General features: G+C 39.7%; 1 protein-coding gene across 14 annotated transcripts in view; it reads left to right on the top strand.

The window, feature by feature from the left end:
* LOC138737104 (disabled homolog 2-interacting protein-like) overlaps window positions 1-27,208 on the top strand; it is a 592,760-nt gene that overhangs the window by 286,090 nt on the left and 279,462 nt on the right. For 8 of the 14 annotated variants that reach the window (XM_069887658.1, XM_069887625.1, XM_069887641.1 and 5 more), the window contains one exon: window positions 25,009-25,056. The exons of 5 other annotated variants lie outside the window; for them this stretch is intronic. In XM_069887658.1, coding sequence (XP_069743759.1) covers window positions 25,009-25,056 — 48 coding nt within the window. Of the gene's footprint in view, window positions 1-25,008; window positions 25,057-27,208 lie in introns of those variants that run through there. One more of the 14 variants, XM_069887725.1, reaches the window with a different exon arrangement.

A 27,208-nucleotide genomic window follows, 5' to 3' on the forward strand; every position in this document is an offset into this window, starting at 1 on the left:
TTGTCAAAAAAGATTTATGAAGAGAGCCACACTTTGTAAACAAAGTAAAAGTTAGTTAAGAGTATTATTGCTAAAATTTTAAAACAATTATATCAATTTTAATCATTCTATCTGATGCTTTACCTGATATTCATGAATTGCTGCAATGATGATCTTTCATCTCTTGTTGGTTTGTCAAAGGTTTAATTGTTTAATTTTGGACATTATCAGCAAAATGTATTTTATTATTGAGCCAGATGGCTTCAGGTTTATCATTACATCATGATGCCTTTCTCATCAGATTGGTTTATGGAAGAACAAATGCTTCAGGTTGTCCTTTCTCCCCCCACCCCAATATATCTTGAGATTAAGGCATCCTAATTTGCAGCTAATCAACTTTTCATTATAATTAAATTGTACTGAGGTCTTGAAAATCCACTTAATCCAAAAAATTAACTATTTTACAGAAGATCATTTATTTCATCTCCATAATCATTCAATGCCAATTATTTTTGTCCATTTTCTCCACTGGTTGAATGAAACGTGTATATGGAATCATAAAGCTCATTTCAAAAGATTTACAGTTTAATAGGGAAGCAAAACATAATTTTCTATTTCTATACTGCACTATTGAGATTATTGCCTGACACAAACATTGCTAATTCTGATTTGATAACACAGAATGTCTACAATTTGGATACTCTGAAAACTTTGGTCTGTGGTATCGAACATTGTAATTTGGTTCGAATACTTGGAAAATCAACAAGGCTGCAAAATTTTTTTAGAAATGTATATTGTAATGTATATAGGAGATTTTTTTGCTGCAAATGTTATTAAATGAATTTTTCTGGAGGTGGCTTTAAATTTCCTGCCAAAATTTTACTTGGGTGTCTTTGCATGCAAATTATAATGAGTAGTTTCAGCTGATGTGAAACTGGAAACTGCTGTGCATCAACCATTTTATTGTCAAATGGATACACCAGTTCAAAAGTGCACTTTTTTGTAAACAAGTACTGTATTTGATGGCATACAAGGACCTCCCCCCCCCCCCCAATTTCAGCAGGAAACATTAATTTTTTTTACAGGTAAGCATTTAATGTTATTGAAATATGTAGTTACAGATTAGCAGACATTTGTTTTGACAAAACATGCAACTAGGACAACAGGAAAAATATTTTTTAATAATGCTGCTGTAATTTTTAAGAGAGGGGAAAAAAAAGCAGCTTAGCTATAGCAGAAAACATTTTACAAAAACGTACTGCCGCTATCTACTCTCTTCCAGCAGCCTATTATCAGTCCCCCACACTGGTCCCACTGCCCTGCTCTCTCCCAGAGGGAGGGGGGAGTGTGACAGTGGGATCAGTTTGGGGTCTGGAGGCAGGCTGTTGGGGGGGGGAGCGGGGTGGTGGGATCAGTGTGGGGACTGGTGGCCGGCTATGGGGGTGTGTGGGGTTGTGACAACAGTGTGGGGACTGGTGGCAGGCTGTTGTGGGGGGAGTGGGGTGGTTGGATCAGTGTGGGGACAGGTGGCGGGCTGTCGGCAGGTGAGTGAAGTGTTGAGATCAGTGTGGGGACTGGTGGTGGGTTGTCAGGGGGATGGGGTGGTGGGATCAGGGTCGGGACGGACAGCGGGCTGCTGGGAGACAACGAGGTAGCACAACCAGTGCTGGGACCGACAACGGACCACCGTGAGAGTCTCCCAACAGCCCTCCACCAGCCCCCATACTGATTCCAGTACTCTGTTCTCCCTCCCTCCCCGGACAGCCTGCCACCAGCCCGCAATGATAGATGGCGATAATGCTCAGAGCCATGCAGTGAAGATGATCACTGTCTGCATTATCTCCTAATTTCAATTTTGTCTAGTAGACCTGGGGGATATTTTTGAGCTTTTTTTTGGGGGAGGGGAAGTGGGTCTCGTATGCCATCAAATTTGGTAATTAAATTACAACTTGGATCTGTTAATGACTGGTTATGTGCAAGATTTTATGGTGGAAGGTGAGTGCCATCTAATGGTTGGCTGCTTAATCATTTTATGCTCGGTGTTTTAAACAATTAGATCAAAAGGAAAAGATTTGAGATCATAAATTTGTTTATTCTGCATAATTCGTATCTGGTTGTTTTTCATGATAAAGTTAAAATGAACTGTGTGCCCAGCAAATCATTCTGTATAATTTTTTTCTATTTAAATTTTAGACATACAGCGTGGTAACGGGCCCTTTCGGCCCACAAGTCAGTGCCGCCCAATAAAACCCAATTGACCTGCAACCCCCCGGTATGTTTCAAATGGTGGGAGGAAACCAGAGGCCCCAGGGAAAACCCACACAGTCATGGGGAGAATGTACAAACACCTTACACAGTATGGGATTAGAACCCCGGTCCTGATCACTAGCGCTCTAAAGTCATTGCGCTAACTGCTGTGCCAACTGTGCCACCCGACCAACCTGACATTTGTTTATTGCTCATATGGGATATATAAAAAGCAGAATTTATTTGTACCTTGATACCAATGAGTTATTTTTGACATGCAGTCAAGGCTGCACAGCAAGGTCTCAATTCCATCAAATGCAATGCATGGCCATGTTGTTTGTTTGATTTTTCTGGTGCCGTTTCCTCAACACAAAAAGGATTGTTAGCTCTTGAATAGGTCTGTTGGTTTTTTTTTAATGACCACCTGAACAGCGAAATTATACCCTAACCAATAGAGTAGTCTCCTGAATGAATTCAATCCAAGATTGTGTGCTTTTATTTTGGATTGGAATTTGGGTCCAAAATCATTTGACTTGTAGACAAGAACTTGCTGAGCAAAGTACTTGGCCTCTATCCTCAATTTCATAAACATTCTGTCAACATAATGGAGGTTATCAAAAGCTTTCCCTGATTAAATATAGAGTAAGAAACTTTCTTACTCAGCTTTGCTCCTGAATTAGTCTTTAACTTTTCTAAAGGTTATTTCATATAATATGAAATGACCTGCATTAAATGTTATAAAATGTAAAAAGAAATATATAATCCACAGATCCATTAAAAGTTGTATATACAGGTGCTTATCCTTTTATCCAAGATCCTTGGGATCAAACACTTCTCGGTATTCAGATTATTCTGGATTATGGAATTAAAAGGCAGCGGTACAGATTTGCGCAAAAACATAAGCCCTTCTTATGGAGCGATGCCACATTGAAGCGCTCAACGAGCAATGGCTGTCTTTGTTACCCATAAACTGCCATGCAACTGGAACAGCTCTGGGAAACGCAGAATGATTCCAGCTATGTGGAGGATTATGGGTAACGAAGATGGCCATCGATCCTGCATTAAAACAAAAAGCGGCTCACCCCGCTGGGCTCAGCCGTGCCCTTGTCTGACTCCTTCCAGCCCGGCTTGGCTGCCATTGGGCTGCATCCCATCATCTGGTCCCTCTGCACCGGCTCAGTTGCCAGGAGGCTCCTCCCTTTGGCCCGGCTCTTGCTGCTGCTCAGGCTTGGCTGCTCCCTGGCATCCCCTCAGCTTCTCTCCCTCCAGTACCATCAACTCCTCGGTGCCAGCTCACTTCTCTCCTCCTTCCTCCTGGGCCATGTAGCTCAACACCTGGGTCCCTTTGGCCTAGGCAGCTTGGGAGGCCCCGACTCTCCTTGTTCCTGTTGGGCCTCCACGTTCTTTGGGTCACGTTCTCTCCCTGCTGCTGCTCTATCCTCGCTCGCCGTCCAAGCCGTGTTTTCTCCTCGCTCGCCACCCGAGCCACGTTCTTTCCTCGCTCTCTCTCCCCAATCACCATCCATGCCATGTTCTCTCGCTCTTTCTAGAACACTTGAACATATACTGTATATGCAGTTTTTAAAAAAGTTCAGTTTTCAGAATCTGCAGTTTTCAGAACTGCAGCAGTACTGCTGCAGTTATCTAGTTGCAGGTAAGATGGTAACTCAATGACAAGCCTGGAAATTAAATTACATTTCTTTTTATTCATTCAAGACAGCACATTTCCACTTCTTTCACGTTGACTTATCCTTGCTCCCACTCATTCATTCTGTGATTGTAGTACACAGTCACACTTGGTTTCAATACTCCATTTTCCAAATTAGTATTTTTTCATTCTTCTCTGCAGTTAAGTCTTAGCATCTGGTTTCTGTCCACTCTTTATCCTTTTCTCTCCATTTTCCATGAACTTCATTGTTCATGAAACACTCTGGGTTTTTTTTTAAACAAAGGACTTCAGCATTTTCTCCAGAAAAGTGAATCTGAGCAAGCAACAGGAAGTAGAGGAGTAATGGTGAGAGAGATGTACTTAGTAAAGAAGTGAGACCCTGCTTTGGGTAAAATTCATTCCTTTCCCATCTAACCATGGAAACATAGGTTGGAAACAGAGCACTCCGGCTATCCATGGGGATCTGTATGCCCTGACTTTATAGTGTAGTCCTTCAAGGAAGGTCAAGTACAAGTCTGGTGGTGTCAGGCAGCTGTGAGAACCACTACAACTCTCCTTCTCTTTACCCAAGCACTTCTATTTAAGAACTGAAAGATAAATTAGTTGGATTCTTGGCAGAGATCCTCACAGTCCTTCTGCTACTTTGCAGAAGGATTTGGAAGCAGGCAAGGGATCCTCCTTTCAATATTTAACTTTATCCAATGCTGGTTTCAGCTCCTTTAACAATAATGGAGTTGCTGGGCGATCATCCAGATTTGGTGCAAACTTGTGCTCAGAAATACATGCCCATATCTTATGGCCATCGGGTAAAAGATTTGACCATTTGTACCCCAGTAACTTCAGGTGGATCTGGCCAGTGACAGATGCCAGAAATGTCAGATTAGTACCACAATGCAAGTTAAATGAGTATCCCTAACATATAATTGGCTATAATATTTGTTTTTATCGGATAAAAATTGAGTGTGCACACAAAATTAGAATGTTGATTACTCTTTTTTTCAAGAACTTGCTATCTTTTATTCATAGAAATTTAGGTCAGAAAGGATTATTTTGAACCATATTAGCTTGTGCTTAAAATGAATTGAGGTTCAGATGGGTAATTTTAATGATGCACACAGATTAAACAGAAGTTATTCAGAAATGTGTCATGGAGTTTGGGCACTAGAAATACAAGAGAAAGCCACGTGGCCCATCATGTCAATTTCATCATTTAATAAAATTGTGCCTCATCTTTTACATCAGCACTGTTTTCTTGCTGTATTTCCATATCCCTCAATTTCCTTACTGATCTTTGCCTTGAATATACAATGCCCTCCATAATTTTTTCCTCCATTAACCCCCCCCCCCCCCCCCACTCCATTTCAGGACACCATAATGTTTGGGACATTTGGCTTCACAGGTATTTGTGATTACTCAGGTATGTTTAACTGCTTCATTGATGCAGGTATATGAGAGCTCATCTTGCTTCTAAGCTTTTGATCACCTTTGGACTCTGTAGTTGCCATTTTTCAGCAGGGATGTGCCAATGAACATCAAAAAACCCATTGAGGCTGAAAAGCAAGATTAAAACAGTAAGAGACATCACCCAAACCTTAGGATTACAAAAATCAACAGTTTGGAACATCATTAAGAAGCAAGAGTGTACTGATCTTGGTAAACACAAAGGAACTGGTAGGCCATGCTGCTGGTGACAGAAGAATGCTTATCATAATGAAGAAAAATATCCCAAATGCCTGTCTGACAGATCAGAAACACTCTTCAGGACGCAGCTGTGGATATGTCAACAACTACTGTCTGCAGAAGGCTTCATGAACAGAAATACAGAGGCTACACTGCAAAATGCAATCCACTAATTTGTCACAGAAACTGGTTGGCCAGATTACAGTGGTTGGCAGCACTTCTACATCAGAGGGGGCGCTGGGACGAACCCGGAAGGGAAAGGTCCCGACTGCGCAGGCGCGAGGAGTCACTGAGAAGAAGCCTTTGAAGAAATGTTTGGAGGGCCTTCCAAACAGACAACGAAGACACCAGAGATAACTTCCAAGGAGGAATAAATACAAGAAGAAATTGAAGGGAAAGATAAATAAGATCAAAGCTCAGAAGAATCAATAGAAGAAAGAGGGATAGGAAAGACAATTAAAAAGACTAGTACATTTAAAGGTTCTGTTAAAATGATTGTGGAAGAGTTAAAATTAATAATGATATTAAGAGGTCAGAATTAAAGGTTAACATAGTGTGTAAAATAGTTAAAGAAATACCGAGAAAACATCAGGAGATGAAAGAAAAAATTCAAAGTATTAATATAGTCTTAAATTGATCAAGAAAGGATGGACAAGATGGAAGATAGTTTGGAAACTATGGTAATGATGAATAATCAATGATCTGAGAAAGTAGATTCTTTGGAGAATTTCATCCAAAGAAATAATGTTAAGATTATAGGTCTGAAAGAAGGGGATGGAGATGAAGATATTAAACAATTTTTATGTTAGATTCCAGAGACATTTGGGTAAAATTATTTTCAAGGGGACATTGAAATAGAAAGGGCCCTTAGAGCTCTAAGGCCTAAGCTTCACCGGATTAGAAACCAAGACCTATTTTGGTGAAATTTCTCCGATATCAAGTAAGAGAAAAAATTCTAGAATTGGCAGCAAAGCAAGCTAACGAAAGAAAAGCTCCACTGAAGTTTGGTATAAATAAGATATTTTTAACCCTGATACAAGTTTTGAACTATTGAAGAGGATAAAGGGGTTTAATCCAGTTAAAAACACGCCATGGAAGAAAGGGTATAATTTTATTCAACGTTATCCTGCAATTTTGAAAGTGTTTGTTCAAGGTGGTCTGAATATATTCTTTACAAATCCAGAATGTGCTCAAGAATATGCTGATCGGTTTTTGGATATGCGTCAGGATTTGATTCAGTGGGTGGACATTTGAGGACATTTTTTTTCGGATGAAATATTTGAAACTTTTTTTACAGAGATGTTAAAATGAGTTTGAAATTTTCAGGGGAGCCAGAGTTAAACTGACCATGTGCATCATTTTTGTGGCCTTGGCCACAACCTATAAAGTGAAGGGGGGTAGCATTGTCTGGGAATTTTAGAGACGAATCCAACTCTATTTGTTTTAAACCTCAGGAAATAAATGATAATTTTAAGCAATTTTATTTGAAATTATATAGATCAGAATTGTTACAAAATGAAAATGAAATAGATCAATTTTTATCTCAAATAAAATTATCTAAATTAAATTTGGAAGATCAAAGAATATTGGGAAATCCTTTCACAGTAAGAGAGGTTGAACGAGTGATAGCTACATTACAGAATCCCCTGGAGAGGATGGATTCTCATCTGAATTTTCTAAAGAATTTGAAGATTTATTGATCCCTGTATTTATAACTGTTTTGACACAGATGAATGAGACTAGAAATTTGCCAGAATCTTTTGTCAGCAATTATAGCTGTGATCCCAAAAAAGGGTAGAGATCCACTAAAGCCATCTTCCTATAGACCTATATCCTTATTAAATGTACATTACAATACAGTAGTAAAATTGTTGACAAATAGATTGGAAAACTTTTTATCAAAATTAATAAATAAAGATCAAACTGGGTTATTTTAAAATCTGCAGATAATTTTACTAGGTTAATAAGTTTAATTCATTTAGCACAAAAAAGATGTTTTGAGTACTGCAATAGCTTTAGATGCAGAAAAAGCATTTTATAGAGTAGAATGGGACTTTTTGTTTAAAACATTGGATGCATTTGGGTTAGGATCAACATTTATAAATTGGACAAAAGCATTATATTTTGAAGCAAGAGTTAGAGTAGTAACGAAATGGGCAAATTTCAGATTATTTTCAATTAACAAGATTGACAAGACAGGGATGTCCATTATCGCCAGCTCTGTTTGTATTAGTAATAGAACCATTGGCTGAATTAATCAGAACAGATTTTGACATTAAAAGTCTTAAAATAGGTGAAAGGGAACATAAAATAAGTTTATTTGCAGACAACATGATTGTATACTTAACAGACCCAGTAACTTCACTAGATAAATTACATATCCGATGAGGACAGTATGGAGCAGGTTACAAGATAAATTGGGAAAATTATACTTCTTACTACAGGTGTCTATACACAATGTAAACAAAATATGGAATTTAAATGGCCCAAAAATGGAATAAAGTACTTGGGAATAAGAATTGAGAAAGATCTAAAAAATGTATTTAAAATTAATTATGGTCCTTTATTTAAGAAAATTGAAGACGATTTGAAGAAATAGATGGATTTGCCTATTACATTAATTGGTCAAATTAATTGTATTAAAATGAATATTTTTCGTGTTTACAGTACTTACTCCAATCCTTACCTATTGTACCAATTTTTTTTTAAAAGATTTGAATAAGTGTATAAGAAAATTTTTGTAGAATGGAAAAATGTCTAGAGTTTCAATAGAAAAATTGATTTGAAGATTTGAATCAGGAGGTCTACAACTTCCAAATTTTGAGTATTATTATAAAGCAGGGGGAAGTAGCATGGATAAACATAGAAATGAATAAAATAAGTGAAATCGTTCCTGAAGAATTTATATGCAATTGGAATTATAAATTATTAATTGGAAAAAAATACACCAATATTAAAACATTTGATAAATATATGGCATAAAACTCACATGCAGATGGGAATTGGGAGTTACGGGATAATTAGAATGCCTTTAATACAAAATAAACTGATCCTATTTTCATTGAATAAAATATATTAATTGGTCAAATAAAGGAATTAAAATTATTAAAGATTGTTACCAAGGGAGAAATTTAATGACATTTGATCAACTAAAAAATAAATATGGGTTACAAAACAATACAATATTTGAGTACTATCAATTTTGGGGGGGGGGGTTAAAATTACCTGATTTTAAAATATATTACTGGGCAGCCCAGGCAAAGTTTATCGCTTCACACTTTGAGGGACCCCCCCACCTCCTGGGCACAAATTGGACTACATGTGCTAGGTCAAAAGATAGCAGGAAAGTTTATATATAAATGGGACATTACATTAATTTCACAGAAAATGAATAATCCCATATATGGGAAAGATATGGCAAAGAATAAATCAATGTATTAGATTGAAGGTGGGGATATCTCCAAAAATGCCTTTGACCTAGAACAACTTAAGATTCTGGGTAATAAAATTCTGGACATCTGGTGCCAGTAGGGGATTAAGTGTATCGAGGATTGTTACATGCAAAAGCAGCTTATGTCATTTGAGCAGTTGAAGAACAAATATGATTTGTCTAATTAGAACATTCTTCTGCTATCTACATATAAGATCTTAAGGGAAAAATTGGGACCATCTATGACCCTATCTAAATGTAGTAATGTGGAGATTTTAATTTGACAGTGGAATGTGTGTAAATTTATCTCAAAAATGTATTACATATTTCAAAGTGAGGGCCTGAAGCTGGGCTTGCACAGGTCGAGGGAGAGATGGGAGTCAAACTTGGGCATAACAATCAATGAAGAGTGGTGGCAAGACCTGTGTCTGGACAGTGTGACTGGGGTCATCAATGCCAGATGCAGGTTGGTCCAATACAATTTCTTGCACCAGTTGTACCTCACTCCTCAAAAATTACGTGAATCAAAGCCTGAAATTTTTGAAATGTACTTTAGGAGTAGTGTGGAGATTGGAACCTTTGTCCACTACACCTGACTAGGTACAAGGGTGAGATCCTTTGGGAGGTCCTGAGGGATATTCTGAAAAAAATTATAAAGGTGGATTTTCCACAAGATCCGGAGTTGTACCTGCTGGGAAACATTATGGACGTGAGTTTTAAACTGTCCAGATATCAAATTCAGTTCGTGAAGGCCACCTTGTTGGTAGCCAGGAAGTGTATAGTAGTCACGTGGAAGTCTGACTCTCAACTAAATATCACACGATGGAATATGGAAATGCAGATTTGCAGTCCCTTGGAGAAAAATCACAAACCATCTAAGGAGGAAATATGACACATTTGTTAGTGTGGCAACCCTATTTGAAATACATTGGCACACAGATTTGACTAGCTCTCCACCTTCGAAATAGAGGTACTGCAATAATCTGTCCCAGCAGGGAAATGAGTGGAATTAAGGAAGTAGGGTGTGGTACAGGTGATGTGTTTTTCTAGTTTTGTTTTTAGTTTTTTTTAAATTCCTTACCTTTTGTTATTTAATCATCCTGGTTGTTTTTCCAAGGTTTCTGTAGGTTTTTTTTCCAAGGTTTCTGTAGAGGTTGTGGACCCCACTAGTATTTATATCTGTACAATATATACTACAGGTATTGGGATGGGAGGGGTGGGGTGGGGAGATGTGACTAGGGAGGATAAATACAGACTCGTATATTATCCGCGCTCAATCATACGCGCTTACTGCATTGTCCATAGGGAGGATGGCTTCTACGGTTGGCTAACAGATGCTCCCTGCCCTGTTGGCTGCCCATGTCTTAGCTACAAAGACATAATCAAGCGCGATTTCCAGTCATTCCATGTCAACCATAACTGGGAGGGCCTCGCAAAAAATGGCACTGCATGGCATTCCGCAGTACACAGTGGCACATCATAATGTTCCAACAACTACAAAAAGTTCTGTGAAGGCAGAAGAGCAAAAGGAACCGTGTTCATCTTTGCTCACGAAGGGATGGGCCGCGATGGTGGTGATGATGATATACGAGTGTTTAAAAGGATTCTATTGGTTGTTTGAATTTTTGAGTCTATGAAAATCAAAAATAAAATATTTTTAAAAAAGAATAAATTGAATTGATAAATGGATGGGAGAGGTCCGGAGGGTTATGGAATTGGCGCAGGTCATTGGGACTAGCGGAATGATGTTTCAGCACAGACTAGAAGGGCCAAATGGCCTGTGCTCTCTGCTGTAGTGTTCTATGGTTCTAACTATATAGACATTCACCTCGGACCCAGGGTGGACTCTGATATCAGTGGCTGCCTATTCTCTACTCGCTCACACACGTGTACACACTCAACAGACAGGGACTTTCACACACACTCCTAGTTTCCTATGTCATTGTGGGTATGGCTCTCAGTAGTACTGTGGCTCAGCTTAAGTATAGTTCACACCTTACCTGCGACACTTCCAGTGATGTTTACTGTAGCGACCTAATGTTTACTGTAGCGACCTGATGTGGAGCGATGACCGCGTGTTGGACCACGAGGCCGAGAGAAAGTATGTGCTATGCGTTGATGTTACTTGCAATTCTTATCTGGGCCCCTAGCCAATAATGACCATAGGTAATTTAAACAAGTCAATGGCAAGATGTGCATTAATGAGTGGCCAGAGTTCAACCTTGATTGACAGGTTATGTGACTTCCCTACAAGTTTCCAGACAGGGAAGACACATGACTACCCACAATATTCTAGACCGTCAGGGAGGTCACGTGTTTCTCCTCAATCCACATAGGACAAATACAATGATCCCAAACATACTGCGAAAACAACAAAGGAGTTTTTCGAAGCTAAAAACTGGAAAATTCTTGAATGGCCAAGTCAACACCCAATCTAAATCCAATTGAGAAAACTTTAGGGAATAAACCCCCTAAACAAGCAGGAACTGAAGATGGTGGCAGTACAGGCATGGCAGAGCATCACTAGAGAAGATGCTCAGCACCTGCTTATTCTTATGAATCACAGCAGTTATGTATGCAAGGGATATTTAAGTACTGTACTAAACATGACTATTTTAATATGCATGTCCCAAATATTATGGTGCCGTGAAATGAGAGGACTCGGTATAAAAAGTGCTGTAATTTCTGCATGGGCAAACCAAAATGTACACAAATAACCGTGAATAAAATCTGGAATGTGCACTTTAATTACATGTGAATTGTTTGATTACAAATTTAAAACTGTGGCGCACAGGGGAAAATAAAGGAAAACATGGCTTTGTCCCAAACATTATGGAGAGCACTGTATACAGTGACCGAGCTTCCAGAGCCCTCGAGTTGAGTTTTCCAAAGATTCTTTGCCCCTGGGCAAAGTTACCATGGTTAGTGTAGTGATTCACACAATGCTATTACATCGCCAGCAAAATGAGTTTTAATCCAGAGCTGTCTGTAAGGAGTTTGTATGTTTTCCATGTCTCTAGGTGCTCTGGTTTCCTCCCACCCTTCAAAATGTACTGGGGTTGTAGGTTAATTGGGTGGCATGGGCCAAAAAGTCCTGTTACTCTGCTGTATGTCTAAATTAAATATGCCCATGTGACCAATTAACCTACTAGCCCCGTACACCTTTAGAATATGGTGGCATTAGCTTGTGGGCCAGAAGGGCTTGTTACTGTACTATATCTCTACATATAAAAAAAATAAAAGAAGTATTATCCATACACATATAGAGGAAACAATTCCTTCATCTCAAAGTCCTGCAATCTAGACAGTATTGGCCTGATTTGCTTCATCTTTGCACTTAGGACAAACCCATTCCAAGAAATAATCCAGAGAAATTATGGTATACTTCCATCTCTCTCAGCAATATCTTAATAAGAGAGACCAAATGTATGCAAAACATTTGAATTTTCCAATTTTTCTTTCTGTTTAATTGCAAGAATGTATTTTGTACCCAAATATATTTGTAACAAAGCCCAACATTATAACTGCTATCGTTAGTGCTTGCTGTACCTTCATGTTAAATTTCAGTGATTCATGACTGGTGCCTCTAAACACACACTTTTCAATTTCTCTCCATCTAAAATATACAACTTTTGTTTCATCCCCATCCCTATCCCTTGCCCCACCCCACCCACACACACACACACCACCACACACCCACACACACATACCCACACACACACACACACACCCACACACACACCCACACACACACACCCACACACACACACACACCCACACACACACACCCACCCACACACACCCACACACACACACCCACCCACACACACCCACACACACACACACCCACCCACACACACCCACCCACACACACCCACCCACACACACACACACACACACACACACATTCTGTGAATGGATGACTTGTTTTCCCACATTATATTCCATCTGGCATGCACTTAGATATTTACAAAATCTTTCTATATCTGCTTGAAGTTCCTCTTCGCTTCCTTTAAAGATGCTACCATCTAGCTTAGAATAGTATTTGTTCCATTTGGTCACCAAATCAAAATTGTTAATGCAAGTTGAGAACAGTTGTGGCCCAGCACAAATGTCTCTCACAATGTTGTCCTGCGGAAGGTATTTCTATAGTGCTGTTAGGTAGGAAATTCCAAGATTTGTATCCTATAACCATGAAGGACTGGCAATATGTTTCCAAGTCTGGATGGTTTGTGACTTGGAAGGAATGTCTGATGTTCCCTTGCACCTGCTACTGCTAATTTATTTGGAGCTTGAGGTTGTGAGTTTTAGACTTGCAGTTGGGCCAATAACTGAAGTTATATTATTTCAAAATGGTACTAACTGCAATCAATCAGAACTGAGGAGAATGATGTCAATCAAGCAAATTGCTTTTCCTTGATGGTTTTCAGTTTTTTGAGAATTGTTGGAGCTGGGCTCATCCAGAAGGTTGAGCGTCATAGTTCTGACTATGCCTTGTTGATGGTAGAAAGGCTTTGATAAATCAGGAAATGGCATCTGCACCAATTATGTTCTGCTTTTCATAGTTCCAGCATTGTTTTTTTTCATCATTCTTCTCATCATTCATTTATTTGCACACCTCCAGAGAAACCAACTCTAATTAGCAAATATTAGAGTTGATGCCTGCTCTTCAGCAGGCATCAACAACATTTCAGTCACCGTGACAATTGTGGTCCCCTTTTTTGTGGTTCATCTCTTCTGAGTAACCACATTTGGTTACTCATTTTTCCTGTTGTGGGGAAAGTTCATCAACTATGAGCAACAATTTATTTAAGCACAGATGTTGTCTGAGCATATGCAACATGGCCAAACTATATTCATTGCTCAAACAGAATCAGTAAGAATGTACAATTAAGTGGCATTCCAAAGTGTTTCACTATCTTTGCTAACTTTGTAGTGTTATACAACTTCAGGGAATAGTTGAATACAACATTTATATTGGTAAATGGAGAAAATCATTGTAGTTCATAAATATAATAGCACAAAGAAGATCACTCAATATTGTGCCTGTACTAAGTTTTAGGAAAAAGCTAGCCACAGACGTGTTTTCTTTTCCAAATTTATATCCATTTCATTTTGAGAGTTTCTAATGATGAGTTTGCTAAATGAAATTGCATATAATCCAGATTATGATTCACCGCGTCAAGAACATTCTCCACTTTTAGTCTGATTCTTTTGTCAACTGTCTTAATAGTATTCTTTAGTTACCTAAACACAATGTCATTGTGTAGTGGCACTATGGCAGCACTACAACTCCTAGAAAGCATTGAACTGGCCACGTGACATGAAAGCATGATTATGTCAGCACGCGTCTATAGCAATTTTCTGGCTTTTAAAAGGTTGAGCAGGTGATGAAGAGTGAATCTGTTTGATTCACTCTAAAAATGCCTTGTGTGGTTATTTTGTTGTGTCCACTGCAATTCCAGTGACTGGTGACCCTGACAAGTCCACAAACATATTTTTGGACAAACAGTCATTGCTGTGAAGCTACCACCTTTCTGGACAGCTGAGGCTGAATTGTGGTTCCAACAGGCTTAATTTCACCTGCGCAAAGTCGATTGGACACCACTCGTTATTACCATCTTGTCCGTGCCCTGGACTAGGCCGTCACTAAGAGGGTTGGTGACTTCTATGGAATCCACCACATACCAGCAAGTATGATGCTTTAAAAGCATTTTTATTACACATATATATGTGGTATATCCTGCAGGGAAAGGGCAGCCTAACTACCATATTCCAATGTGTTGGGAGATCATGCCCCTTCAGAATTAATGGATGAAATGCTGTTCCTGGCAGCTGGCGAAGGCCCAATATGTTACTTGAGCAGCTCTTTTTAGAGTGAATGCCACATGATATTAGGCTCTTGTTATCCAAGGGTTCATTTGAAGACCCAAGGGCTGCAGCGGCAGAGGGAGACATTCTATGGCTGGCTAAAAAAAGAAAGCAAGGAAAGACAAGTCTCCAAACCAACCCCTCTGATATTGGCTCCGTGTCACACTCTCGTGCTCTTAGCACATCATTCCTTACAAGCAGGCAACACCCCAAGACAAGCTAACAGCTTATGGACACCTTGTCTTTGTGTTATTACCACAGGCTTTGGGGAGTAAATGCACGCAAGTGCCTTCCACCATGCTAGTTTGCGGGAAACACCCAGGTCAACCGCTAGTAAGGGTTGCGGCAGTTAGCGAGAAACCTGCAAGCCTACGATACGTATGGGACCAGTTGTCCCAGCGAAAATTTCTGGTTGACAGGGATTCAGAAGTTAGTATATTTCCACCATCAGTTTTGACACACGCCATCCTACCTCGGACCTGCAACTATGAGCAGTTAACAGTTCCAACATTCCGACCTTTGGCACCAAGAAGATGAATGTCAAGTTCGAGTATTATCTCTATACTTGACCATTTATTATAACAGCAGTATCCTGACCTTTGCTTGGTGAGATTTTCTTCGGGCTCATTCATTCCTCGTCGATTTAAAAAGTGTGTCAGCTAATAGATGGAACTACTTTTCAAACTATTCCTCTGGCAGATGCCTATATCCCTGCTGTGCACTTCAAACATTAGGTAAACCAGTTGATGAATTCTCCAAGCTGTTGGAAGATTTCCTTGAGATTACCACTCTACAATTTTCTGCCTCCACTGCAAAGCACTGTGTTACTCATTGCATTTGTATTAAGGGCCTTCCTATCCATGCTAAAGCACGCTGCTTGTCTCCAGAGAAGCTGTGTTTAGCTAAGGAAGAGTTGCCAAGATGGACGAACTAGGCATAATTCGTAGGTCTGACAGTCTTTGGGCATCTCCATTACATATGGACCTGAAACACAATGGAGGTTGACAACCTTGTAGAGATTACAGGCGGCTTAACAATGCCACTGTCCTGGATTATTATCTGATACTTCATATTCAAGATTTCTCATATAATTTGCATGGAGCAAAGATCTTCTTCAAAATAGATTTGGTGTGGCCATCACCAAGTACCAGCAAAGCCAGAAGACCTTCCAAAAACAGCAATATTTCCCCTGTTTGGGTTATTCAAATTTTTACGAATGCCATTCGGATTAAAGAATGCCGCTCAGTCATTTCAACAGGTGATGGATGCTTTAGGACGTGTTATGACCAATGTCTTCATTTACCTCAATGACATTTTAGTGGCCAATGGGACTACAGAAGAACATTTGGAACATCTTCCTTATTTTTATTCATCTTCAAAAATTTGGACTGACCATCAATCCACATAAATGCATTTATGATTGATAAATCAATTGATCATTTTTGATAAATGATTGATTTCTTGGGGCACAAGATTACTCAGGAAGATGTGACTCCGCTGCCATCCAAGGTTGAGGCCATTACCAAATACTCAACACCTGCTACGATTAAAAAGCCTGTAGAAATTCTTGGGAATGGTACATTTTTACCGTCAGTTTCTTCAAGGAGCAGCTTATTGCATGAAGCCTCTTTTACTGACTGGAAACGCCAGAACCATCCATTGGACTGAAGAGGGAAACAACGCCTTCTTGAAGATGAAAGATTTGCTGACTCATGTCACTATGCTCACCTATGCAGTTTTAAATGCAGCCACCACCCTTTCTACAGACACTTCCAGAATGGCTGTAGGAGGAGTACATCATCAATGGAAACCATTAGCATTTTTCAGCCACCATCTTCGTGAAGCAGAGAAGAATACAGTGCTTTTGATAAGGTGCGTTTGGTACTTGTCTATTTGACACTTCCGTTATTTTTTGGATGGCAGAGATTTTACTATGTAGACTGACCACAAGCCCTTGACATTTACATTTTCTAAGGTTGCAGAGTCCTGGTCAGTATGACAATAACAGCAATTATCATTCATTTTAGAATTCTCCACAAAAATATTACATATTTCTGGAAAAGTCAATGTAATAGCTGATGCACTTTCCCACTCTGCTTCACTCAAGGTTTTGTCTGTAGACCAAGGTATTGACTACACAGCTTTGGCCGCAGCCCAAGAACATGACCATCAGACAAATGCTTATCAGACTGGAATCATGAACCTGCAATTGAAGATGTCCAGTTTGGAGTTAATGGCAAACTGCTCCTCTGTGATATATCAACGGGACACCCATGCCCAGTAGTTCCAGAAACATGGAAAGGTCGATTATTCGACTCTGTGCGTGGTCTCTCACATCCATCGATTAGATTGACTGTTTGTTTGGGTTCAGACAGATTTGTGTGGCACGGTCCTAGAAAAGACATTATACAAATGGTGAGGTCCTGCATTGTCTGACAAAAAGCAAAAGTTCAGCGGCATACTAAGGCCCCTCTGCAGTCTTTCCCGGCAGTTACTTGGCATTTTGCTCATGTCCATGTCGACATTGTTGGTCAGCTTACTGTTTCAAGAGGATACCATTATCTTTTTACAGTAATAGACAGGTTTGCGCGGTGGCCTGAGGCCGTGCCTATAGTTGATGCTACTGCAGACATTTGTTCTCAGGCGTTCCTCAGTTCCTGGTGTCTCGTTTTGGTTTAGTGGTGCAAGTTACTTCCTCACTGTGGACAGCCTTGTCTCACTTGCTCATTACAACCATTCATCATACCTATCATTCCCCAGGCCAATGGAATGGTGGAAAGATTTCATCGACATCTCAAGTCGGTCTTGATGGCTCGGTTAGAGGGCACAAACTAGGCTGATGACCTGCCCTGGGTATTACTGGGCATTAGAACAACTCCAAAGGAGGATCTCTAAGCTTCATCTGTGGAGCTCATGTATGGTGCACAGTTGGTGGTTCCAGGGGTGTTCGTCCCCTACCATTCCAACTCCAGTGATGATCCTAAGGAACTGTTGAGCAGGCTAAAGGAGAATGTAGGAAAATTGACCCCTATGTCACCATTGTCACACAGAGAACACTCTTCCTTTGTGCCTGAAGACCTCAAAAACTGTCTTCACCCGTAGGGGAACATTTGGTCAACCTTTACAGATGCTCTATGAAGAGCCTTATAAGATACACAGACAAACTAGGTCAACCTGAATTTTAGACATCGGAGCAAAGCCACAATCTTTCAGTATTGACAGATATAAACCAGCTCATGTGGACGTCTTCCCCACTTCAGCAGCCAACAATCTGTCACAGAGATCAACAACCGAAAAGATGACAAACCTTTCTACCATTTCTGGGAGGGTGGGGGGGGGGGCGTGTTGTGGCACTATGGTGGCACTACAACTCCCAGAAGTTTTAAAAGGTTGCCCGGGTGAAGAAGAATAAATCTGTTTGATTCACTCTAAAAACTCCTTGTGTGGTTATTTTGTTGTGTCCCCTACAATTCCAATGGCCACAACTGGACATTTTCTCCATGCAATTTTGAATAACTCTGTTTCCACTTAACATTATAAACCAAAATTTGATGAAGTGACTTGTCATAAATTAGGAAATTTTAATAATGTTGAATTTTTCTCTGGCCAAGTCCAAAGTTCCCACAGACATGCTCAGTTAATATACAATCACTATTTGAAGTATTAGTTAGATTCCATTCAACCTTTCCAAGGGATAGCAATCAGAATACACTTACTAAACTATATTAATGTCTTTTTTTTCTTTCACTTGTGAGCAATGTCAGTGTATTTAAGATGTCGCATTTTGGTAATCTTTATTACATAATACACTAATACTCTTTATGCTTCTCTGCAATTTGAGAATCTAATATTTAATTGGCAATGATCCTGAAAATTAACTGCACAAGATGAGGAATCATTACGAGGATTTTTCTCTTCAGTTGATTCTTAAACTGCATCTGTCCTTTTAGAATTTTTTTCAGATGCCTGTTTTAGATATTGTTCATTATTCTGATGTGATTTACCTTTGTTTACTGCAGAATACTCTTTAAAATAGGCTGGCTGGAGCTCGTGTGTAATGTAGGTCCATTGATCATATCCAGTCAGTTATAAGTGTGATGTAAAACAAATCTCTGCATGCATGATTCATCTGGATGATTGAAGCTTGGTGTTAATATCGTGAATGGGTAGAAAGTCCTATTATTTTGTTGCATTCATTAAATACTTTTTTCAGGTTAATTCAGTTTTCATCATGCCTGGACAAATATGCATCAATTAAGTTGAAACAAGTTTCTAGAAAATATTTTCTGATTTACACTAAGTTGGCTTATAAGGTTTATTAATTTAACCGGTTTTGTGTTGAAAAGGTTAAATGGTAGTTGAATCAAAGCTATTAAAATGATTAAGGAAAATAGCATGGTAAATACAGGAACGTTGTAAAAAAACACAATGCTGGAGAAACTCAGCAGGTCAAGCAGTGTCCTTTATATTTCTTCTTTCTTTTTCTTTTCTTTGGCTTGGCTTCACGGACGAAGATTTATGGAGGGGTATGTCCACGTCTGCTGCAGGCTCGTTGGTGACTGACAAGTCCGATGCGGGACAGACAGGCACGGTTGCAGCGGTTGCAAGGGAAAATTGGTGGGTTGGGGTTGGGTGTTGGGTTTTTCCTCCTTTGCCTTTTGTCAGTGAGGTGGGCTCTGCGGTCTTTATATAGCAAAGGTAAAACTACATAACCGATGTTTTGGGCTTAAGCCCTTCATCAAGGTATGGAAAAAAGTTGGGAGGTGTCCAAACAAAAGGGTTATGGGGAGGTGTGGTTTCAAAGGCTGGAGGTGATAGGTGGAGAAGGGAGGGAGGGTTCAGCAGCAATTTAGGGGAGGAGGGATGGCTGGATAAGTAGAGGAGAAGGAAGGGAGGAGAACTGGGAAGGGGAGGGGGAAGAGGAGAGCAGGTCAGCAAAAACTGGAAATGTCAATGTTAATGCCATCTGGCTGGAGAGTACCCAGATAGAAAATCAGGTGTTATTGTTCCAATTTTGGGATGGTCTTGGTGGGATAGTACATAAGGCCATGGACAGACACGAGTATGGGAGTGGGAAACAGAACTGAAATGGTTGGCTACTGGGAGATCTCTGTCACTGGTGTGGATGGAGCAGACGTGCTCAGTGAAGCAATCTCCCAATCTGCACCCATTCTCTCTGATGTAGTGAAGGCCACAATGGGAGCATAGGATGCAGTAAATCAATCCCGTGGATACACAAGGGAAGTGTTGCTTCACTTGAAAGGCCTGTTTCAGGCCCCAGACCATGGTGAGGGAGGAGGTGTGGGCACGTCTGGCATGTCCTGTGGTCACAGGGGAAGGTGCTGGGGAGGATGGGGGGGGAGTGGAAATTAATGGGGAGGGATGAATGCATGAGGGAGTCATGGAGGGAGCAATTCCTAAGGAAGGCAGAGAAGGGATGTGTCTGGTAGTGGGATCCTTTTGTAAGTGCCGGAAATTCCAGAGGATAATGTGTTGGATGCAGAGGCTTGTCGGGTGATGGAGGAGGATAAGGTCAGGATATGTTTATTGCGTCTTGGGGAAGAGGGGGCCAGGGCAGATGAGTGGGACATGGAGGAGATGTGGGTGAGGAATGAGTTGATAGTGGTGGAAAGGAAGCCAGGTTTGTGGAAGAAGGCAGACATTTCAGAAGATCTGGACAGGAAGACCTCATTTTGGGAACAGATGCAGCACAGATGAAGAAATTGAGAGATGGGGTTAGATCCTTGCAGGGGACAGGGTGTGAAGAAGTGTAGTTAAGGTAGTTGTGGGAGTTGGAGGGTTTGTAATAAATGTCAGTGAAAAGCTTGTCTCTGGAGATGGAGACGGAGTAATCCAGAATGGGGAGAATATTATCGGAGATGGACAACCCCACTAACTCCCAAAACTATATTGACTACCACTTACTCACATCCTGTCCCCTACAAGGAATCTATTCCCTTCTCTCATTTTCTGTCTTCCTTAGGGACTCCCTCATGCACTCATCCCACCCCACCAATCGTGACCCACCCCCCAAAGTACCTTCCCCTGTGACTTCAGGGGGTGCTACACGTACCCACACCTTCTCCCTCACTATGGTCTGGGGTCCCAAACAAGACACTACTTGATCTGCTGGGTTTATCTAGCTTTGTGATTTTACTTCAACCAGTGTCTACAGATTTTTGTGTTTTACTACAGGAACATTGTTTCTTCGGGTAGGATTATTTTAATGGCATAATCTTAAAATTAGATTGAAGATATTTAAGATTAAAATTAAGAAGCAGTTTCCCCCAAAAACATAGGTCTGTGAAATTCTGAAAGTGATTCCTACAAAAACAATTGTTCAATAGCTTTTCTTTAGTTTATGAGTATCAAAGAATGTGGATCAGTTGAGTTGAGGAAAAGTCAAGCTGTGGTCTGGCTGACCACTGATGGTGTGAAGTAGATGTGGTGATAACCAGTGAGCAATAGTTACCTGGGATCAATCATGCGGTGAGGTGTGGATTTTGCATTGCATTTTGCATTTTGTCCTTGCCACCATGTAAGTTTCCCCTGGGTGCACTGGTTTCCTCCAACATCTCAAAGATGTACATTTGGAAAGTTAAGGCCCTGCCTGGTGCTGTAGAATCTTGGGGGATGTGAGGGTGATGAGATTGTGAGCAGAATTTTAAAAAAAGGGACAGACATTGATTAGTGTAAATGGTGGTTAATGGTCTGCATGAACATGATATACTTAAGGACCAGTTTCTGTGTTGTATCTTTCTGTGACTAATTCCCAAAACTACACTGCTTTGAGGTTGTGTGTGTGTCAAAAGAGGAAACCTGGAACTCCAAAGGACCTACCCACAAAATGTCAATGGAGAAAGAAAGCAATAGTGACCAATTAACTCAAGGACCAGCTTGCTGTGTGTGACATGTGGACCTTTTGGAATCTTGTTCAGAAACTTTCAAAACTTGTAAACAAAAGGATTTGATCTGAAAATTTTAAATGCAGTTAAGTTCTAAAATACTTGAAGATACCATTAAGTCAAAGTGCATTCAAGTTATAAGTGGTACAAAATGTGTGGAACACTTTTTTAAAAGAGTAATCTTTCTTGAGGCTTTCATTACTATTTTGTTACTGGAAACACTCAACAGGTAACCCAGCATTTGTGCAGAGAGTTGCTAATTCTGGTTCATTGCTTTGTGGACATTTGCAAATTACTGCAATTATTACAAAGAAAACATCACTTTTCTATAATTTTGTCCACAATTGCTATTTTTGGATATACCTGTACATCCATAAGATCTCGCAGACAATACTGTTTTTAAACAAACAGCTAATACATAAATTCAGTGAATTTGAATGTAGCAGGTTGGTCAGGGGCAAAATAAAATCTTCATACAAACTGATATTTTCAATGATAACTAAGATTGTCCCTCTTACAATCTTTAATGGACAGTTCTTGCACCTCCATAGATTTACTATATATATGTAGATGGCAAGTCTAGGAGTAAATATAGACTTTTTAGACAAACATCACTGTCAAGCTTAGGACTCTAAAGGTTCAGATATGCCAGTCAATTATATAAATGCTGCTTCTCTGTAATTATTATGAAATATCTGAACTTGAAGTTTCTAACTTTGTAACTGCTGCTCATGTAAGTGTTTATGTTCAATGTGTCAAAAGATTTTTGTAATTCGCATCCAATCACTTAATTCTAAGTATTTTGCTGTATGTACATTAACAGGAGTATCCTTATGTCACTCGCCACCATTCATGATTTCTATTCAATTTAAAATGGTTTGACTCCCATTTTAACAAAACACATTGAAAGTTGACAATATTTTATGACAGATTTTTTGGAGTTTTGTTTTTAAAAAGCAAGCCAAATCTGAATAGAAAAATTCTGACCTATGTTTAGGCAACATTAATTCATATTTAAAAACAATTATGAATAAAATGACATGATTAAGAGATATCAACAGGAACTTTGGGCAGGTCATAATGATCATAATGGTGATTGCTTTCTACCCATCTCCAGCAGTTAAGTTCTTATATGTTTGGAAGGTAACGAACCGAACCAAGTCAGTCTCCCTCTTGTACCAGAAGACTTGTTGTTCCCAAGATATTCTTTTACACCTTCTTAATAAATGTTCTACATGTTCTTAATAACATTAAAGGTCTAAGTCAAAATTATCCATCCTTTTCCCTATCAATTTGGCAGGGGAAAATCAATCAACTTCCTATGCTTGATTGAATGAAATGAAGTATACTTAATGTAGTATATCGTACACGAGACAAAAAAAATGTTTTGCCATTGAAGTTTCTAACCAACCAGATTTGTATGTTGAATTTGAATCTAATTACCAGCCTCTTTACCATATTATTAGCAGCATGAAGTTAATAAACTCGCGCTTAAACTTAGTAATGTCGGGAAAGCTATTTCTCCTGCCATCATTTCCATAGGCAATCAGGTTCTAATTAATATTATGAAATAGTCAATTAAGATATTATCCATATACTTTTGTGATTTTTTTGGATTAATACTAATAATATTCTCAGTCATGTGTTTTGGAATATTTTGTGGTCTAAAAATCATTCATGGTTATAAACTTAAGATATCTTACATTTTAAGTGGAAAATTAGTTATTTGTATTTTGGAATAGGTGTAACATTTAGTTTAATGCTAGTTTTAAAATCTTTGGAACTGATTCATAAATATATCTAGGCACATAATATTTTAATTATTAAAATGTTACCTTTTTTATATTTTACTGACCACTGTATCATTACATGAAGTCCCAATGTTTAGAATGTTATCTTCAACATCAGAATAGTTAACACACATTGTCAATGAAGATTTACTAACGTCGCTTCTTTATATAGTTCCAAGTTATTCACCATGTGTATTTGCATTCATAATAGCTCTCTATAATTGAAAGGCAAAATAGAGCACGAAACAAAAAGCAATTAATTGGTAGAATGTTTTACCTTCTGAAGATTGTGTTGTGTAAGTATTTAGGTATTAAAATATGCAAAGGCTGCAATAAACTTTAAAAAAATAAAAGCAGAAGCGAAGGCAAAAGAAAATTCAAGAACAGCGAATCATTAATGGGGTTTCCAGACCGATGTTTCTCTATCCCCCTCCACCCCTGCCCTTTGGCTCTCAGCCATATTTGCCTGTTGGCTCTCAATTGATCAGATTACATTATTTATACTGGTGCCATCTTGGTTCTGCTTTAGTGTCAATTTACTCCTGAAAAGTATTTTTGAATGAACGTGTTATTACAAGCATTTGACCAAATGGTTAAAAATTCTGCATTCAATCTTGGCTTAATTTTGAAAGTTTGGTCTGTAAAATTATAGGATCAATCACAATTATCCACATCTCTCAGTATTTCAAAATGATAAGACATTTTCAAAGATATAGAAATGAATGCCACCTTAACAGGTTGTTTTAAAATGAACAGAACATGGAAACATCTGTAATGTTTACAATTTTTAATATTTCCAAAGTTATATCCAGCAGAAGGTTTAAGGGCATCGTATAGCAATTGGTTTAGAAATGTTGTTAATTTGGCAACAAGTCAGTAGTTTTTTTTCCACCAAGGGGTAAGGAGGAGATGCCTAATTTTGGATAGAAAATAACATTTTAGATCCCATGGTTTCCTGATATTTTTAGCAGTTCTTAATTAGGATGTAAAATGGAGTTTTTTTTGTATAATTCAACAAGGGAAAGTTGAAGGACTTCTTAAAAATTTGCATTCCTGTTACTGAACTGTTGCCGAGCAGTGTTGTCACACTGAGGCATGGAGAGATTGGAACTCAAACTGTGGTTGTCTGTCAAAAATGGTGTAGCTAGCACACGATAGATGCTCAAATTAAATTACAGTACCGTAGAAGTTGTGGATCTTGGAATATCAGAGCTCTATCACAATGGGTCATCCAATATCACATTTCCAAAGATCATCAGAACTCATGTTTCTGGGGTCTCTGGATATTCTTGTTCAAAAATTACTGCAATTATTAGAAGGGAAACATTACTTTTCCATAATTTTGTCCACCGTTGCTATTTTTGGAAATGCATCCATAATTTAGTAAGACCTTGCAGACGATACTACTGATTTAACAAATAGCTAATTTCTTTACAGAAATCTTCTTTCTTTGGCTTGGCTTCGAAGACGAAGATTTATGGAGGGGTATGTCCACGTCTGCTGCAGGCTCGTTGGTGACTGACAAATCCGATGTGGGACAGGCAGGCATGGTTGCTGCGGTTGTAAGGGAAAATTGGTTGGTTGGGGTTGGGTGTTGGGTTTTTCCTCCTTTGTCTTTGGTCAGTGAGGTGGGCTCTGCGGTCTTCTTCAAAGGAGGTTGCTGCCCGCCGAACTGTGAGGCGCCAAGATGCACGGTTGGAGGCGATATCAGCCCACTGGCGGTGGTCAATGTGGCAGGCACCAAGAGATTTCTTTAGGCAGTCCTTGTACCTCTTCTTTGGTGCACCTCTGTCTCGGTGGCCAGTGGAGAGCTCGCCATAGAACATGATCTTGGTAAGGCGATGGTCCTCCATTCTGGAGACATGACCCACCCAGCGCAGTTGGGTCTTCAGCAGCATGGATTCGATGCTTGCGAACTCTGCCAGCTCGAGTACTTCGATGTTGGTGATGAAGTCATTCCAATGAATGTTGAGGATGGAGTGGAGACAGCACTGAAGGAAGCGTTCTAGGAGCTGTAGGTGATGTCGGTAGAGGACCCATGATTCGGAGCCGAATAGGAGCATAGGTATGACAACGGCTATGTACATGCTGATCTTTGTGTGTTTCTTCAGGTGGTTGTTTTTCCAGACTCTTTTGTGTAGTCTTCCAAAGGCGCTATTTGCCTTGGTGAGTCTGTTGTCTATCTCTTTGTCGATCCTTCCATCCGATGAAATGGTGCAGCCGAGGTAGGTAAACTGGTTGACCATTTTGAGTTCAGTGTGCCTGATGGAGATGTTGGGGGGGGGGGTGGCTGGTGGTCATGGTGGGGAGCTGGCTGATGGAGGACCTCAGTTTTCTTCAGGCTGGCTTCCAGGCCAAACATTTTGGCATTTTCCGCAAAACAGGACGTCAAGCGCTGAAGAGCTGGCTCTGAATGGGCAACTAAAGCGGCATCATGCATCATCTGCAAAGAGTAGTTCACGGACAAGTTGCTCTTGTGTCTTGGTGTGAGCTTGCAGGCGCCTCAGATTGAAGAGACTGCCATCCGTGCGGTACCGAATGTAAACACTGTCTTCATTGTTGAGGTCTTTGTTGGCTTGTTTCAGCATCATGCTGAAGAAGATTGAAAAGAGGGTTGGTGCGAGGACGCAGCCTTGCTTCACGCCATTGTTAATGGAGAAAGGTTCAGAGAGCTCATTGCTGTATCTGACCCGACCTTGTTGGTTTTCGTGCAGTTGGGTAACCATGTTGAGGAACTTGGAGGGGGGGGGGGGTGGATCCGAGGCGCTCTAGTATTTGCCAAAGCCCTTGCCTGCTCACGGTGTCAAAGGCTTTGGTGAGGTCAACAAAGGTGATGTGGAGTCCTTTGTTTTGTTCTCTGCACTTTTCCTGGAAATAGAGTGAAGTTAAATGCAGCAAGTTAGTCAGGAGAAAACTAAAATGCTGCACACAAACTGATAATTCTGCATGAACAATAGAAGGTCCAATTGATATCTATTGTAGATTGTTCTTTCACCAAATTGCTTTTGCTGTTGAGACGTTGACTGACATGGTAAAGAAAAGATGTTCATTTTTGGGAACTTTATTTCTATATTGATTTTAATCTGATGTGACTTTTAAAAAAAACTGTAGGTAAATAATACATTGAGGTTATTTGCTGTACACGGTATCATCGTATTATTTTGACACAAGATAGAGGCAAATACTGAACATGGGAAGAGTCTGGGCAGGAGAATATTAGATTACTAAAGAATGGATGCAAGCAAATTCAAACATGTCACTAAAGGTCTTGATATAAAAAAAACTTCTCATGTTTTATTGCATTTGCACAATTTCACTTGTTGGGGAGGTTTCTCAGGGTGGGAGTGTCTCTGGCAAGGACAGAATTACCCATTTGCCTTCAGAGTGCAAGGCTATGCTCCCTTATTGAATTGCTATCACTTTGAAACAATTCACTGCCATGCATCAATGGTTTTCAGCTTAAGTGACTGAAAGGCTGCATACACTGGGGTTCCTTGGGGATTGTTCCTGTTTTTATGCTATCAATTTGTAAATAGTAGGATATTGAAGTCTGGGTAGACAGTTTACAATTTGTTCTGTTGTTGATGGTGATGAGGCTGTTGAATAATTTGAAGTGATTGAGCAAGGCAAGAGAATA

Source organism: Narcine bancroftii, chromosome 1 (genome assembly GCF_036971445.1).
Source record: "Narcine bancroftii isolate sNarBan1 chromosome 1, sNarBan1.hap1, whole genome shotgun sequence".
NCBI lineage: Eukaryota > Metazoa > Chordata > Chondrichthyes > Torpediniformes > Narcinidae > Narcine > Narcine bancroftii.